This window comes from Erithacus rubecula, assembly GCF_903797595.1.
Source record: "Erithacus rubecula genome assembly, chromosome: 6".
NCBI classification, from domain to species: domain Eukaryota; kingdom Metazoa; phylum Chordata; class Aves; order Passeriformes; family Muscicapidae; genus Erithacus; species Erithacus rubecula.
The window spans coordinates 7445360-7462448 of NC_136688.1; the positions used below are offsets into that span (position 1 = coordinate 7445360).

General features: G+C 46.5%; 1 protein-coding gene across 5 annotated transcripts in view; it reads right to left on the reverse strand.

Moving 5' to 3' along the window:
• Positions 1-7128: 7128 nt before the first annotated feature.
• Positions 7129-17089, reverse strand: part of LMO1 (LIM domain only 1) — a 58980-nt gene continuing 49019 nt past the window's right edge. For all 5 annotated transcript variants that reach the window (XM_079309115.1, XM_079309113.1, XM_079309112.1 and 2 more), the window contains 2 exons: positions 11817-11942; positions 7129-7581 (listed from right to left, as the gene is read on the reverse strand). In XM_079309115.1, coding sequence (XP_079165241.1) covers positions 7476-7581; positions 11817-11942 — 232 coding nt within the window. In that variant the 3' untranslated portion in view covers positions 7129-7475. The remainder of the gene's footprint in view (positions 7582-11816; positions 11943-17089) is intronic.

The following is a 17089-nucleotide window of genomic DNA, read 5'->3' on the forward strand; positions in this document are numbered from 1 at the left end:
AATTTTTTTTGACCAAGTCTCTCCCCAGAGTGGTCAGGACAGATTTACTTAAATGACAGAGGGGGAAACCTCTCACCACAACAGCTGACTCAGTCTCTGTCCCAAAACCCAGCAGGAGGGGGTGGGAGCTTTGTGACCAGGCTGGGGCATCACTCCCCACAGCAAAGACCTGTCCTGCAGCCAAGGGCTGGGCTTTGGCATGGTTTGACATTCCTTCCCTTCCATACTATTGCAACTCTCAGCAAGAAGTCAGAACAGCACAGCACCAGCACATCCCATGTGCCCATCACTTCCCCCTCACCCAGGGTGTGCAGACACATCCTGCACTTGCTCCAGCCCAAACAAAAACTCAGAAAAAGCCCAGTGTCCCACCTGTTCCAAACAGATACTCCCAGCATCTCACCCCAAACCAGCTCCCCACCACCTGCACAAGGTGTATCCTGATCACGGTGCTGCAAACGCCCCAAAAATCAAAACAGATGAATCCCATGAGATTAATTGCATCCCACATGATTAATAGCAGGAAAGCTGTCTCAAATGCCTTGATTCTTTTTTTTCCTCCTCATAAAGAAACAGACACTTATGCCATGTGAGAAATAAATTTTTCCTTCTGATTTTCTCCTTGTCTGTAGAACATTTATAAAGTGGAAAAGCCAGGGGCAAAGCTTGTCAGGATTGTCTTTTAAGGGGTTAACATTTGTAAGATGAATGCTGTGAGAACTCTTTTTTTTTTTTTTTAATTAAAAAATATATTTCTGGAGCAAAAAACACAAGCAATAAAGAGTGTTTGCCTGTTGGGAGACTTGTTTTGTAATGTGGTATGAATAACCAGCTGACAATCAGTTTTTTTGTTTTCTGTTCGTATGGCCAATGGCTACGAGCCAGCCAACTTTATTGTCCTTGAAATGTCATGATTTTGAGTATGCACAGAATTCTTAACTGCCCAATTTACTGCATAACATCCCTTTTTATTATATGGCAACAATGTGATCCTGGGCTCAAAGACTTACTAGTTAAGAAGATTATGTGTTTTCCTTTTTCTGTTTTGTTAAAGTGCCAAGTCTTGCATTTTTGGCATCTTCTAAAGAATAAAATGTCTTCTGAAATATTCTTTCCAAGCACAGAAGTTACCTCAGAGGAGCTCGGCATGGCAGGGCTTTTCAGTACTTTCTCTTTCTCTCAGAAGTTCACACGCATTTCTTTTCCTCAAAAGCTTCCAATTTCTGTCTCTTTGTGTGTATTGACAGCAAAAAAAAAAATTGTCCTTCATAAGTTTGTGTTTCTTTACTTTACTGATAATTCATTTCTCTCTCTTTTTATTTTTTTTCCCCTTTCCCAAGTGTTGAACACTTATGGTAGTGATGAGGCAGCATCCTTGGCCACATCCCTGCATCCACAGCATCCTTGTCCTGCAAAGTTTCATGCTGGGAGTGCACACCCCAAACTGGCAGAGTTTCTGCCAAATTCAGCTCTGGCACAAAGGTGAAACCCTTCCCTTTGTGGGAGATGGATGTGTTGAGTGTGACAGTGCTGACTCCCCCAGGGCTGGCACCCAGGGAGCAGGAATATGTTGGAATATGTTGGAATATGTTGGAATATGTTGGAATATGTTGGAATATGTTGCAGCTGGAGAGTGCAGGGGCCCATCCCTGCTGCCCTGGGTTTCAGGAAGGCAAGGAACAGTGTGACTTTGCATCCAGCTCCTCCATCTGCCTGTGCTTCCCCAGGAATGGAGCCTTTTAGATATGTTTTCATCAGCTGACATTTAAGTATGGATAAACAACTATTATGCATGCACTAAATATTCATGTTTTACAACACTGCCATTGCACTGAGGAATTATTTATGAGGCTGCTGCTCCCTGGTGGGGTGAGGGGACCTGGTTCAGGGCAGCCAGGAGCAGCCCCTGGGCTGTCACTGTGGCCATGACCCAGCCACAAGGCTGATGTTTGCCAAAGGATGGCATTTCCTGGAGCTTCCTCTGAGGTGCAAAGGCAAGGCATCCTGCTCTGGAGGATGTTGTGTCCTGAACCTTTGCATTCCAGCTGAGACTTTGGGGCACCTTCCCTCCTCCTCCTCCTCCTCTTCCTCCTCCTCTTGGGGGCTGAGGTCACTGCACTGTGTGTGCTGCCAAGGCAGGATGCTTCACTGCATCTCTGGGCTCTGTCCAGCAAGAATGTTAAGAAATAATAATTAGAGAAAACCTAAATTGTGGCAAAGATACACTCTTCTGAGAACACCAAACTGCAGACAGAAGTCCTTTCCTCTGAACCCAAGGGCTGCACATTAAAGGGGTTTCTGAGGTTAAATAACAGACTTGCTGAAAAGCCATTCTTGAAGACTGGAGCCCTTCTATAGCTGCTGCTGAAGAATGGGGACAGGGACACCTTGGGCAGTGTCCTGAGCACCCCTGAGGCACCAACCAGAGGTTTGGGGAGTCACTGCTGTGATGGGACCCAAAGCCAAGGGGGGAAGAGAGATCCAGCAGCTCCCAGGCTGGATGTCACCAGGGTTGTCCTTGGAGGGTGGCAACCCATATCTGAGCAGCACTGATGGCCACTCTGCTATCACTAACAGGCTTATGTGCAACTCCACTGGGATGGGCAGGGATGGCAAAGTGCACAGGGAAGCATTTTGGGGGGGAAAAAAACCCCATGTGAGCTGCAGAGGGAGAGGCAGAGCAGAGGAAATTGATGCTTCTCCACTGCTGGGAGGCACATGGGCCTGGAGGGTAAGCCCCAGAGCAAAACAATATTTTCATTAAATAAAATCACAGTTTTCTACAGTTTCTGTAGGGATGTCAAGACCTTTAAGAAAATGCCTGATTCTATTCAATAATAATAAAAAAGCTATTCTCAAGGTAATTTTCTAAGTAAAATCACCCATAAAGGCTCAGTTACATTAGCAACATTTCTTTCCAGCAGTGTTATTACCAAGGACTAAAACAGGCAGCTGGCCCCTCTGCTCCCCTTCAGGCAGACAGCAGGCAGCACCTTTTTCCTCTCCTCAAATAATTTAAGTTAGTAGTGAAACATTCCTTCCAGGAAGCTCCTGCATCTTCAGGTTCATATGCCTGGTCAGCAGTGGAGCCTGGATGTGCATTTATATTTACACTTCCTCTGTTTACATCACTTATGAGGGGCTTCATAGTGCTTCTGTGGCAAAACTGATCTCTGGGGTTTTTTTGGGCTCCAATTGCTCATAAAAACCACCCAGTATTTGGTACTTTCATCTGCAGCTGACCCCCTACTTCATTCCACCTTTCTGCTTCCTGCTGTTTCTCTGGGTTTGGTCCTTCCAGCCCTGCTTTCTCTCAGACCTTTACAAAAAACCTTCAGCACCACAAAACTGCCCTGCCAGATGTCTCAGCCTGGCCAGAGTTGCCCTTGGCATCCTTCATCCTTTAATTTTGCCAATAAAACCAGAGCAAGACAAGGATGGGGTCATCCCTTTCCTTCAAGGAGGGGAAGGCAGCTGCTGCTGGAGGAGGGAGGAAGGACAGGGACAGGGTTTAGCAATGGGACACAGAGTGTGCTAATGAGCTTTCACTAAAAAGCCATTTCCACCTCCAACAATTCCACACCCTGAGCTAGCCAGGACAGCCCCGGGTACCTGATGATTGATGTCACCATGGGGCATCCCCAGCTCCATCCCACTGCCTGTCAGGCACAGCAGGCACAGCTCATGGACTGCTGGATCATTTGGGGAAGTGGCTTTTGGGTGATTGCTTGGAGGATTTTGCTCACAGCTCCCCTCAGGGATTTGGAAGGGAGGCTCAGGGCCATCACCCTGCTGGTGCACAGACAGACCTGGGTGAGAGTGGCAGGGGCTGCTGTGGCTGGGGCTGCTGGGGGAGCACTCCCTGAAAGCCTGAGGGAGCTGTTGGTGCTGCAGACGCCTGCCCCTGTATCCCATACGTCTGCTGATTTCCATACTAAAGACATTTACTGTATATGTTTGCCGCCAGGGAAAGCTGCTGTCTACGACTCAGCTCTATTACTGGAAGAGCAGCATTTGTGCTGCTCTCAATATTGCATTTCCAGGACCTGCTCTGTGGCTTTGGAAATCCTCCTCCCACGTCCCCACATCCCCCCTGGGCAATTAGGGAGATGCCTGGTGGGGGTGATGCCCCCTCCCCTTGTGGCAGCGAGCGGTGGGAGCCATCCCTTCTTGGCCTTGGGAAGCGCGGCTCACGGGCAATGACAGAGGGATGAGATGCAAATACAGCATTTCTTGTAAAGTAAATTAAGCTAACAACGAGGTAACAAACTGCTGTTAGTATTAGATTAACTTGTTTGGCAGGATATGGAATGGGGTGAGCTGGATTGCCGGTGGCGGAGTGCTCAATAGCGCTAATGCTGCTCAGGGAAGTATAACATCCCTCTGACAGACAGGGGCATGCTCCAAAAATAAAATAAATTAAGTCTGCAGGAAGAGCCAGAATCTGTGCAGCAATTACACCAGCATTAAAGATGAATGGAGACGAAGCCTAAGATTTTGATTGCCTTTAAACACTGGCTTGTTTTTTAATCTCCAAATCAGACTGTGCTGTGATCAGCCATTAGCCCCAACCGCAAAAAAGAGAGAGAGAGAGACAGAAGATCCTAGATTTTAACATCTGTAGTATGAACTTAAAATTCCTCTTTGATCTAAGATAAGGAGGCAAATGGCAGATAATGCAGAAGTCAAAGGCAGCTGAGTGCAGTTGGCAGCTGGGGCTGACATTGGGAAGGATGAGGCTTGGGCAGAGGGGTCACAGGCAGCCGTGTCCTCGGCACAGGGACTGAGGCACAGGCTTAAATGTCACACTGTGTGCCAGTGGTCACTAAACTGATTAAGCAGTGGTTATCTTTAGCAGTAAAAAGGCTATCTGCTAATACTAAATTATTAGCAGCTAAAATGCCATTTACTCTGCTCTGATTCCTTGAATGAATATTTATGCCAAGTGATGACTATAACACCATCAAAAGGTTTCCATGCTCTGCTCCAGAGAGTGGAAGCGATTATTCAACAGCAGGTCTGCACTCCAGCCCTTGTTTCTATTAAGCAAATTTGCAGCATTCAGGCAAGAATTCATGATTGCATTGTCCTCCTGGGATTTTTATTTCCAAAGGTATCCCACGTCCAACACTCCTTGGGGCACAGGCTGTGGCAGGTAGACCTTGTCTGCTGTGCAGACACAGAAAAGAGGGATACAGATGCTGCACAATTTCTCCCTTGTATGTTTTCTTTTTAAAATGTAAGATAATTGGATATTTGCCACACCCCATTCAGCACTGAGAAGTTTTGTCCTGCCCCAGGCTTTACTCCCAGTCTCCAGCCGGGGCTTTTGCATGAGCCAGCATGAAATTCCTCTCTAGGAATCAGATCTACAGCAATGGTGATAAATCCAGAGGGCTGCCCATCAGAAATGAAGCCCCTGCACCTCAGCAGGGGAGCAGTGCCTGCATTTCACAGCAAGGCCAGGTGCAGAGAGGCAATGGGAAGCCACTGCTCCTGAATCATGACCCACGGTGTAACTAAGGTACCTTTCTCTGAAGGACTCAATTTTTAAACTGGCACCAAAACCCTCCTTAAGAATCTGAGCTGTAACTGAACAGCCCCTCCAGCTTGTTTGGTGAGTGGTTTTGGTTTGGTTTTACTGCTCCCCTCCTCACAGGACAGCAGCCTTGCCCTGCCATTGTGTGCTGAACTGCAGCAAATCCCAGGGGCAGGCAGGCAGGGAGCCATCAATCCAGGCAGGGACAGTGGCTGTCTGGCAGCCCATTTCAAAGCGAGGAATTGAAACATTTGGGCAACAAGCTGCTCCTTCCGTAGCCCCAGGGTGGCTGCTCCACTAGCCTCTCCTGAAAGAGCATCAACTCTCATTTGTTTCTCAAAAGACAACCTCCCCCCACCCCAAGAAGCACTAAAATGGAGCAGCAGTTTAAACACCACATATCCATGGGCAGCTATTAGTGGCTCCTTAATTGATACTCCATGTTTATGGGAATATAAAGGGATGAGGCCACGCATTTTATAATGGGTCTCCCACCCTTAAACATCTGTTTGTAAAGAAAAGTCACTCAGTCAATCCCCATGTCTGAGGTAGCTCTAAATGACAGGCAATATTTTGAAGCATGCTAAGTGTCTGGTGGTGTTTTGCTTCTGCTCAGCCATTATTCAGCACAGGTGTACATAAAAGCATTTCATGCAACAGGCAGAGCAGCACCAAGCTGCACTGCATCTGGCATTTGCAATTCAGAGAACACACACAAGTGACCCAGGACCAGCAACCAATTAAGTCACATCAGAAAAAAAGTACTCGGTGCCTATTTATTAAAGGAAAGGGGGGTAAATCTAAGAAAAAGCAAGAAGAGAAAATAAATAGAATTGCAGCCATCCTTTACAGCTACTGGTGCACTATATTAAAGTGACACTCACTATACAAAGAAATGTGTTTGATACAGTCCAGTGGGTTGCACATGAATTGCATAACCTTGAAAATCATTGCACAAAGCATCGCAGCAGGAACACAGCTCAGGATTTTTTCTCTGGGAGATGCTTCAAACGTGATGGCTTTTGTTGCATGGGAGGTCAAAGCACCTGGCACGGAGTAAACAAGAAGGGCTGGGAGCTGGGATCTGCTGCATCAGCACCTGGTCATGTCCCAGCCCTGACATCAGCTCTCACAGCAGCTCTGAGCTGCACAAGTGATGCCCCACGGGAAAACCCCACTGCCTAGCAAAGCCTTGAAATTAATATTCTGATCAATGCCCAGGCACCTGTTGGCAGGGCTGCAGGGAGCCTAGACTGGAGCCTCGGGATCAGGCAGCCAGCGGGAATTCCATGGCAAGGCTCTGTCTGAATCCACAAGGAGCCTCAGCCAGCAGCTCAGTGTGGCACAGCAGCCTCAGTTCCCAGCCATCACCTGCCCCCAGCTCATTCCCACCCATCAGTCAGGGAAGCAGGTGATTGGATGCAAGTCTGCACAACCCTGCAGCAGCATTTCCCCCAGTTATTATGAGAGAATCTGCCTCTGCTCTGATCCATGCAGTTTCCAGGGATCTATGTACATGTTTACAATAATCTGCTCAGCTAAAGCACAGCAAATACTTTTGCCACACAGGGAAGAAACCACAGCAACGATGACCAGGAAACATTCATAATTTTTAATTCACACCAGTAATAAAATTGCATTACATTTTTCATAAAATAAATGTTCCAGTTTATATACAGAAAACAGACTGTACAGAGCCCTCCCCCAGACCCCAAAAACTCACAAACATACAGGCAATGCAGTGCTCAGCTAAGCAGGCACAACTGTACATCTAAAATTGTAACTGCTTTGTGTTGGGGGGGGGGGAAAGTACTACAATGTATATAGTCCTCTCTGGACCAAGAATTAAAAAAATATTGCAGGCAAGCTGACGGGCGCCCTCGCTGCTGGTGCGGCCGAGCGCCCATCCCACAGTGCTCCAGCCAAGCAGGGGCTGTTATTGAACCTGGGACTCGAAGCTCCCGTTCAGCTGCCCTTCCTCATAGTCCATCTGACACAAGATCATGTTGTTCTTCAGGAAAAATTTGTCTCCCACGCAGAATCTGGAAGGTAATAAAAAGGGTTAGTGGGTGTGGGTAGGAACAGACAGCAGAATTTGAGACAGTTTGGGTCTGAAGGTGACTCTGGTGAGCAGGGTTTGATTTCCAGCCCTGCCAGTGCTTCTCCCCTTGCCATCCCAGGCTTTTGTCCCTTTCCCTGCCACAGCCACAGGGAGCAGTCCCACTCTCTGCAGGGTCCCGTGCCAGCTGCAGGAGGAGGTTGGGAGCAGTTAAGGGATTTGTCCCTGCAGACAAGAGATATTGGCTCTCCAGCCAGGAAATCAGGCGGGCAATATTACACAGAGCCTATTTGAAGTTTTTGCTGGTATCCACATTTCCACAGCTCCCTCGGGTGAAGCAGTATTTACACTAATTTCCAGGCAAGGACTGGCTATTAAGTCCTCCCTCACCCCCTTGTGTACAGTGCTGAACAATAAATAGAAATTTCTCGGTGGCTGGACTCCTAACCTTTATCTTCATTGAGCGAAGGGCACTGCTCTCTATATACCATGTAAATTGTTCTGTTTGTCTTGAAGTTGACAGAGAAGCTTGTGATATTTAACAATTTTATTTGACCATTAAGGTCAAAAAAGTTCCACATATAAGATCGGAGAGGTGTGAATTGACAGCCAATAGCTTTTCCCGCGCCCTGCCTGCTTGCTCAGGAATCAGAAGCTAATCTTTGCTTCTTAAGATAACAAATAATGTCCTCTGCACCCAATTTGGGGGCTGCTTTTTGTCCATCACGCTGGCAGGGCAATGACAGACCAAGAGCTGAGTCTGGAATCAGCCTCAGGTGCCTAAAGCAGAGAGACCCTGGGTGAGGCACTGTGCCTCAAGGCAGCTCTGCACTGAGAGGAAGGGCTAGGTACCAGCCTCTGGCGAGGACAAATATCTGCAGGGCTTTGAAGGAAGATCACTGGAGGTGACCCCATCCTCAGGAGACTTAGCAGCCCTCAAATGCCCATTTCTCCTGCTCCCAGGCAGAGCTTTGGCACTGCCCACCCCTTGTCTAAAGTGCTTTCATCATCTGTAACTCAGGCAGCTTCAGGCAGAGCATCTCCATAAAACTGAGTAATTTCTGCTAAAAGAACAGGACTGATAATTTTAGAGCTTCCTTACAGGCCCAACACAGGCACAAGTTTTCTCCAACTGGATGCCTGCAAATAAGCTGATTAATTTGCCAAGTTGGTACAAGAGAGAACTGGGAACTGGTTCACACTTGATAGGATTTAATTGAAGACTTTCCCTCTTCTTCCCTCTGTGGACATGCTCTAGTAGTTTTGATATTCAACCTTTTCTGTATATTAAAAAGATAAAAATTATTTCTAATTTCAATTAACAGATTTTATGGTAAAAACTGTACTGCACACACTCTCCTTAACACCAGGAGCAGGTTTGACACAATAAATAACAGACACAGCTGCTTCCTTTTCACTACTTATCCCCACCTTGAATACCATATAAATCTCCAGGAAGAGAAATGGAAAAATTACTCTTGCCACCAGCATCATCAACAGCTAAACCTGGCTCTGTGTGTAGAGGAGCCAAAGAAGGAGCTGGAGAATTTGGGAGCTGGAAGGTGTGGAAGTGTGTATGAGCACATGGGAACCAAAATGCTCTACAGGGGTACCCTAATATGATGTGAAGTTTTGGGAGAAGGGTTTGATTCCCTGGAAAGGAAACTGTTTCTACCTGCAAGTAAACTGGGATCTCTTCAGCTGATGCAACACAGCTGGACACAGAAGATTTAACAGGGTTAAAGTTAAGTTATTCAGGCCCAGTTTCACACTGCCAGCCCCCATGCTCAGAGCAGGGATGTTGCAGAGCCCATCAAATTCCAGCCAGGAGCAGTGAGAAATAGATGCTGAACCTACTCTGCCATTTCTTAAGAGTGATTTTCTTCTGAGCAAACCCACACTTCAGATAATGGCAAGAGAAGCAGCTGGATTTCCTGCAACCCTTGTAACACTGACCTATCAGCAGTGACCAGCTTTTATTCAGCACTACAATGACCATGATTTCAGAACAGTTTAAAGCATAGTAGGTTGAGGGGTAATGCAGTACTTGATGCAAAACTGATGTTTTGAGGAATGAAAGCAATGAAAACATTGCACACTTGGTAAAAACATTAGAGATGTGGCTGTGATAGATTAAGCACTCTATATAAAGTCCAGCTATAGAAGGGCAAGCAAGCTGGAAGAGAACTAAGGAAAGGGCTTCATCATCAAATCTTTTCAGAGCTGAAGGACAAGACGGGGTTTCAGGTGAGGTTTCCAATCCAGAGGCAGAATTGGTATCCAGCTCTGCAATTTTGACTTTAAGGTTACTTAATCTCACTGTTCTCAGTTCAGCATCCAGTGCTGTCAGGTACAGGATCACTTCCATTCTGCCCTTTCAGGCCCAAATCTCTACAGAATAAATAATAAAAACATGTAGCCCTCTGACCCTAGCCAAAAGTAAGAATCTACACATAGCCCATCTTTCAGAGCAACCCAGCCCCTCACAAACTGAGCAAATCCCTTGTGCATCCCAGCACAACTCTGCCAGAACAGGGGGATGACCTGCATTCTCCTATTGGGCACTGACAGCCCTGGAGATTGTCTGAAGGACAGAGTGGGACCACAGTGGAAACTGAAGAGGGAAAGGAGGCAGAGAGGTGCTTTGGAACTTTTGAAATAAAGGGTGAAATTTGAAAGAAATTACTGAGAATGAAAACTAGGCAGCACTAGGATTTTCTGGGAGAAAAGAAGGGTGAAGTAGGGGTTTGGTGAGAGACAGCCTGCAGACTTCAAGGACAACCAGCACTCCTGACTGTGCACTCCAGGGCTGCCTGAAGGGACTTTATAATCCTCCAGGTTCAGTGTGGAGTTTGGGAGCAACCCTGTCCTGCCCAGGAACCATTAGGAGGCTGAAAAGAGCTGATCCTGAGAGCTGAGCCTGGCAGCACCCACAAAACTCCTGAGATAACTCAGGGAGACAAACCCCAGAACAGCCTGGTGACTGCAGCAGCATGGAAGGAGCATCTCGGGGGATCAGCCCTGTGTTCCAGAGTCACAAAACTCAGCTGGGCAGCTGGAGGGTCCCGCAGAGAGCCCAAGGCCAGGAGCCACTAGGTGTCACTGCCGCCCCGGCACTGCCACCGCGCCGAGCCGGCGACAGCATCCACGGGAATCAGCTGTAGCTCCGGGGAAAGCTGGGATTCACACACGTGTGGCTGCTTCACACACCCCACTGTGGCTCTTTTCTGCAGTGAGCAAGGAATGTTCAAGTCAGGATTTTAGCTTGACTTTTACAGAATTGGGTTCTCCACTTTCCCACAAGTTTTGTCATCCCTCTCACACTTTGCCATGGAACAAGGCATTGCATCCTATTTTCATCTTTGGGAAACACAACCACAGATCCAGAACAGGAACACCTGCACAGCCCTTGGACCCTGGGCAGTCACTGCAGCCTGACTAAGTAAGCAGTAAGGACTGCAAGCAGTTGCAGGCCTTAGACAAGGATGGACAGATGGATGCATCAGAGGTGACACAGTATCACATCTGGTCCTGTGGGCCTCCATTCTGCCTACAATGATCAACAAACATGGTGCTGGGAAGAGTTTTCACAGCCCTCCCAAACTCAGCTACGGGTTGAGGTAGTTCAGGTAGTTCAAGTGAAAACACTGTGCATGGCCCTGTATTATACTCCCTGATGTCCATCAGCAGAAATATATAAACCCCACTCAAAGTTATACCACCAAAATCCCCTATTAATTACACAACAACTAAAGGGATTTGTCCCTAGTGTTGGAAAGGGCTTAGCCAAAGTATTTTTCTCCTTCCTGTCCCTTCTCTTTATAATTTTTGTTTTGCACCCCCAGTTTTGAGCATGTCAGAAATGTGATTTAAGTGAGATAACAACAGTTTGCCAGAGGAGGTCCATTCTCCATCATCTGCCTTCTGCAATGAGGGTAGCTCCTGAAAGGACGCTGGAGCAGTTTGTTTTATTCAGCAGCAGCTGCACAGGCTGTTTCTGTGTCCTCCCCCTCGCCCCTCCAACTCCCACCAGCCCTAAGGGGATTTGCACTGAAAGGGCCACAGGTACTTACATGCATCCCCAGGTCAGCCTGTGAGCCCAGCCCCAGCCCTGCCTGCAGCCTGTGAGCCCCAGACAGGCAGGGCACATCAAACATTTCCCCTGTTTCGTGGGCAAAGGTATAAATTATTTTGTGTGTACAATAATTGTGTCCTCACCGCTGGTTGCAGAGCTGACAGGCAAAGCAGTCCAAATGGTAAACATTATCTCTGGCCCTCATCACCATCTCAAAGGCAGGGATCAGTTTACTGCAGGCAGCACAATTCCCGGTGGTACCAAAGAGCCTGCCAAAGAAGCACAATCATTAGAAGCCATTTTAATTAAATGGTGGAAGGACTAATTAAGTGTAATTAGCAGTATCAAATACTGTATTGCACCAATAAATAGAAGTTGCAGTCTCCATTTTACTGACCAACCAGCGTGCAGGAACTTGGGATAAAACTGCCTGGTGAGCAGGCTCCGATCGTCGAGATGAAACTTCATTTGGTTTGTGAGCCTAGGGCTAATTTGCTGTCTAATGGAGAAAAGCATTAAACACTTAGAGCACTATTTTGGGGCTCACAAAATTTCAGTCAAAAACTATCTGCCTCTCTGCAGCAGTGGGGTATGTGCTGAGAGCTGCCTGTCCTGCTCCACATGGGCTTGGCTGCAGCCTGACAGAGGGACAGGCTGGCAGCAGGACACGGAATCCTGCAAACTTTGCCAACCCTGGCAGGCAGCACTGTGACAGATCTCAGGAAAAACCTCACTCACCTGGTGCTTAGAGTGAAAAAAGCATGAGTTCTCTTCTCTTGCAATGAGTGCACAGCATTTCTCCAGGCATCTCAGAGAGCAAGCCCTGCTCCCTGGCTGTGCCCCCTCCTCCAGCCTCCCCAGCCCTCCCGGGAGCCAGCTAAGCCCTTCCACGGCGGCATGAACAGCACGCTCAGCCGTTCCACTTCAGCTCCCTGCCCCTCCAGGACAGCCCTTCAGCACTGGAAGCTTTGCCATTTCCATCTTGGCTCTTGCTATCTGTCTCCCCAGATTGCTGCTGCTGCTGGGGGACTTGTGCAAGACTGTGGCATCCTCCCTGCAGCCCCTTTGCCCGAGGTGTCCCTGAGTGTGCCAGGGGCTCGGTGCCACCGCAGTGTCACAGCACTGAGCCACGGGCTGACAGAACCAAGGGTCACCCCAGCCCCTGGTCACACGTGGTCAGTCACTTTGCCTAGAAGATGACAGAAATGGCATTTTGGGGGTGATGAGCCTCAAGATGTACGATCCCTGCTGGCCATTAGCTCGGTGCACACAACGCGCTGCTGCCCGCGGACAGATCTGGGCTCGCGGTTTGTTTCGAGCCATCGGTTCTGGCTGATTCCACAACACGCAGATGAGAAGCATCAGGAAAATCCATAACCAATTTCTAAACCTGCAATTTGCCAGGCTAATCAATACTAATTATTACTGGCCAGTAATTGTGAATTAAAACACCCAGCAGTGTTATAGAAACCTCCACACAACTCTCCCACCCTCCTACAGTGCTGTGCTCCTGATGTCAGCTCGCTCTCCAGCTATAAGAAAGCCCACCCTTCTTTTTCTTTAGAACTGATATCAGTGGTCTTTCATTAGGCCTGGCTGGAAAATCCTGGCCCTTCCTATGAAGAAACAGCACTATGTTTTCCCTGAGAGCTAAACCACACAAACCAGAACAGAAACACTCATGCAGGATGGAAAATCCTCAAAAGGAGTACCAAAATTTCTTCCCCCGTGATTCCACCATCTGAAGGCTGAAAGGCAGAGTGAAATCCCAGCTGTATAATTTGCACCAGTAAAAGGCAGTCCCTTTCTCCCTGCAAGCTGACCCCTCTTGCTCCTACCCCCACAGGCAGGGGCTCGGCTGCCTAACGCCAGCAGACCGGACTGGAAAAATGCGGCACTGAAAAGCGTCCAGGTCTCCACCCTGGAACGCCCTGGCTCTCATTCAGCACCCACTCACAAATCAAGCCATTACTCCAGACATCCCTCCCTTCCTCAGCCTAGCTGCCCCTTTCCACTTGGGCACAGCAAAGCCTGATAGCTTTTGCCAGGATTTTCCCATTTCCCATAAAACCAGGCATCCGTTTTTAGAGTACCCAAGTCACAGCCAATTCAAAAAAATGAGTCAAATGCATTAGGCAAGGAAACTGGGAGGTTAATCCTAGATTTGCTCTGTGCCCAGCACTGCTACATGCACAAGTATAAAATATCCATTATTCATTAGCATCACAGTTGTGTGGAGCTCAATCTAGATTAAACAAAATAAAGGGGCCCCAGACAGCACCATTTGCATTGTTAAGCAGGTGCTTTTCTTCAGCCTTCAAATAGGAGACTTTTCTAAATGGAAATGATGGGGAAATTTGGACAGATGTTCACTTAACTATTTAAACAGTTAGCTTAAGAAACATGAAAAATGTATTTGGCATCGTATTCACCTGTCTCCTTTCAGGGGTTTTGGGGGTAAACCAATTGTTAAACAGCTTTGACTGTTTGCATAAGATCTGAAGCTTATGTTCTGTCCAGCTGAAATCGTGTTGCCTTCTAATGTCTACATAATGTGGCTTCCAGCGAGTCAGTGTGCTAATCTTTGTCTCTTCTATCAAGTTTCACAGTCCTCCATACCCTCCCTTTCCCAACAGATGAGCATTTCACACTTATTCTAGCACCTCCTAATTTTAATCTGCTTTTCAGGCAGTGATTTAGAGCCCTATGTATTCACCATGCTTCTAAAAATACGCTGGAACTTGTAGCTCAGCAAACATGACTTTTCTGTAATCTGTTGGAAGAAAATGCAAAATGAACAGAGTCTTTTGCCTTTTTTTGTTTGCTTGTAGAAAACCTGCCACCTCTGATAGCTGCTGATCCAGAGGCTACTTGAGCTGAAACTTCCTGAAGTGGGGAGCTTAACGTTATTGGAAGGAGGGAGAGAAGATGAGGGGCAGGAGGAAAAACTTTCCTCCCCAAGTCCCTAAAGTGGCTAAAAACTTTCCTCCCCAAGTGACTAAATTTAAAATAACCCCACATGAACAAACTGATCTGCATTCTGTCCCCCAGACACCTTTGTAACACTCTCACACATTCACACACACAAAGTTGAAGCGCATTAGAAAAATCTATCAGAAGATGTTTAGCCTCTACTTACCAGCTCAGAGCCACTGGCATAAAAGAAGCTGGAAATACAGAAAGTTTTCAGTTTGGGGGTTGTTTTTCTTCTTCTAAAAAACCCTATTTATTCCCTTCCCTTTGAAGTTAAAAGGCAACAATTTTTAAGTACAGATTTATTCCCCCTTATGTAACAGGAAGACCCAGCCAGCTTGTAAATAAGCATAGACTATGCAGATTTAAAATTTAGCACAATTAAACTTTTACCCTGTGGTAGTAATTATGTTTAATGGCTCTTAGCCTGAACTTAACCATGTCTATTGTTGTCAGCCAGTCTAAAAGCAGGAGTTTGTCCAAGGACAATTTTGTGTAGTTTATGGGCACACTAAAAACCCCACTATGCTCTGTTTTCATTGGCCATTGATGTCAGTGTGTATAGTAAAAATTAAAGTTAATTGGCATACAGGAGCAGCCCTGAATGCAAATGAATTAATGGGAAAAGAAGGGAGTGCTCCTGGAAGCAGTAGGCAACTGTCAAAGGATGGGGTTTATGTGGTCTTGTCTGGGCTAAAGAGCAGTCTTGTGCATGGTGATCCAGACCTCAACAACTCTGTGAGTACACCTCAAATAATTCCAAACCATAGTGATGTCACAGCACCCTGCAGGGTTTTCTTTTTTTTTTTTTTTATTGGGGGAAAAGAATGGTAAAGGGTTCTTACTGTCAGGAAAACAGTAAGAAACTTCTCATGTGAAAAGGTTAAGTTTAGCACCTTTAAACAGATTTTTGTTCAACCAAGATGTTCAGGGGGGCTAAACTGAGAACCTGTTTGCCTATTTTTGTCTCCACTAGGAACAACAATCTGGTTTAGTCATTGCCTACAAGGAGAGAGTCCCCATTTCTTCTCACCCCCTCGAGCCTGGTGTCTGACTAGATAGCAGCTTGCAATCAAAAAAGAAGGAGAAAAATCTTCCCTCCACAGAAAGTGCAAAAATTTTGGAGCTGTTGACTTCATAGTTGGCAAAAAAAGAGGAAGCAGGACAGGCACATACAAATAATGAATGGTATAGAAAGGAAAGGTTGGCGTGTCAGTAGGATTTTTTTAAACACAAGAACAAAACAAGTTCAAAATTCACACAGCTGAGTGGAGACTGATATTCCCCCCCCCCCCAAAAAAAAGTTCTGTTAACACTGAAACATAAGAATTATGAACTGAAGGAGGACTAAACACTAACCTACAGATAAATATCTACATTTGTAGATATTATGTACAACTGCATATTTTTCTACATATTTATATATCCAGATTATCTGGATATACAACTTTTAGAAGAGCTATGGAACTCCATGCCCATGTCCTCCCCAGCCAGAAGGTGAAACAGGTTTTCACATACACATTCCCATCTACCTGCTGCTCTTTATTTCTTAATTTCATCAGGGCCTGCTGTAGAACAAGACTTGCTTTATGTACCTGAAATCTATCCTCATGAAAAGAAGCTGTTTTACTCCTACCTTTTGAAACAAACCAACAACTGGTTTTTCAGTGAGGGTGGCTCTTAAATACTGTAATTAGAATTCTTCTATCTCTGGATATTAGAAATAGGCTGAGCTACAAGTGTGATTTGACTGAAGCATTGAATATACCAATAAATGCAGGGAAAGCTTGAACATCACTTAAAAAGATAAAAAGAATAAGCTTAAAAGCATCTTCAGACAACTTTGCTGTAATTAGCCTTTGTGTAATATTAGAGAAAACCTCAGTGATAGGAAATCCAGCACAGTAAATACATATTAGCTGGTGCACCCTCCTATCCAGGACACTGCTGTCAGTGCTGCAATGGGAAGTCATGTCAGCTGAAGGAAAGGAAATGCATTTTGATATTAATGAAGTTGGTCAAGCTGTCCTCTCATGAAGCCTTCAAGTTCAATCCCAAAGAATTTACATCTTGCATGCCAAAGGGTTTGGCATTCAAGGACAGCACAGCAGGGGCAGTTGTGCCAGTATAAAACAGCCCCTGGCCCAGTGACCACACTGGTTCAGAGATTACTGGGCCTGAACTTCAAGGTTGCTCAAGGGAGTCTGTTTTCACTTGAAGGACACATCTGAATGTTCACTTATTTTCACTCCTTTGGCCTCTCCATATTTTCAGTGGGTATTTACAGAGGGGTTGGGAGCATGAGCAGGTAGGAGAAGGCCAAGCCCTTCTCCCCTGTCTGAGCCTTTCCCATGGTATAACTGGAGCTGCTGACCTTAAACCCATCCCTGCTCTGGCACTGCTGAACACAAGTGTATCAACATCCTCTTAGGAGAGTTTAAAC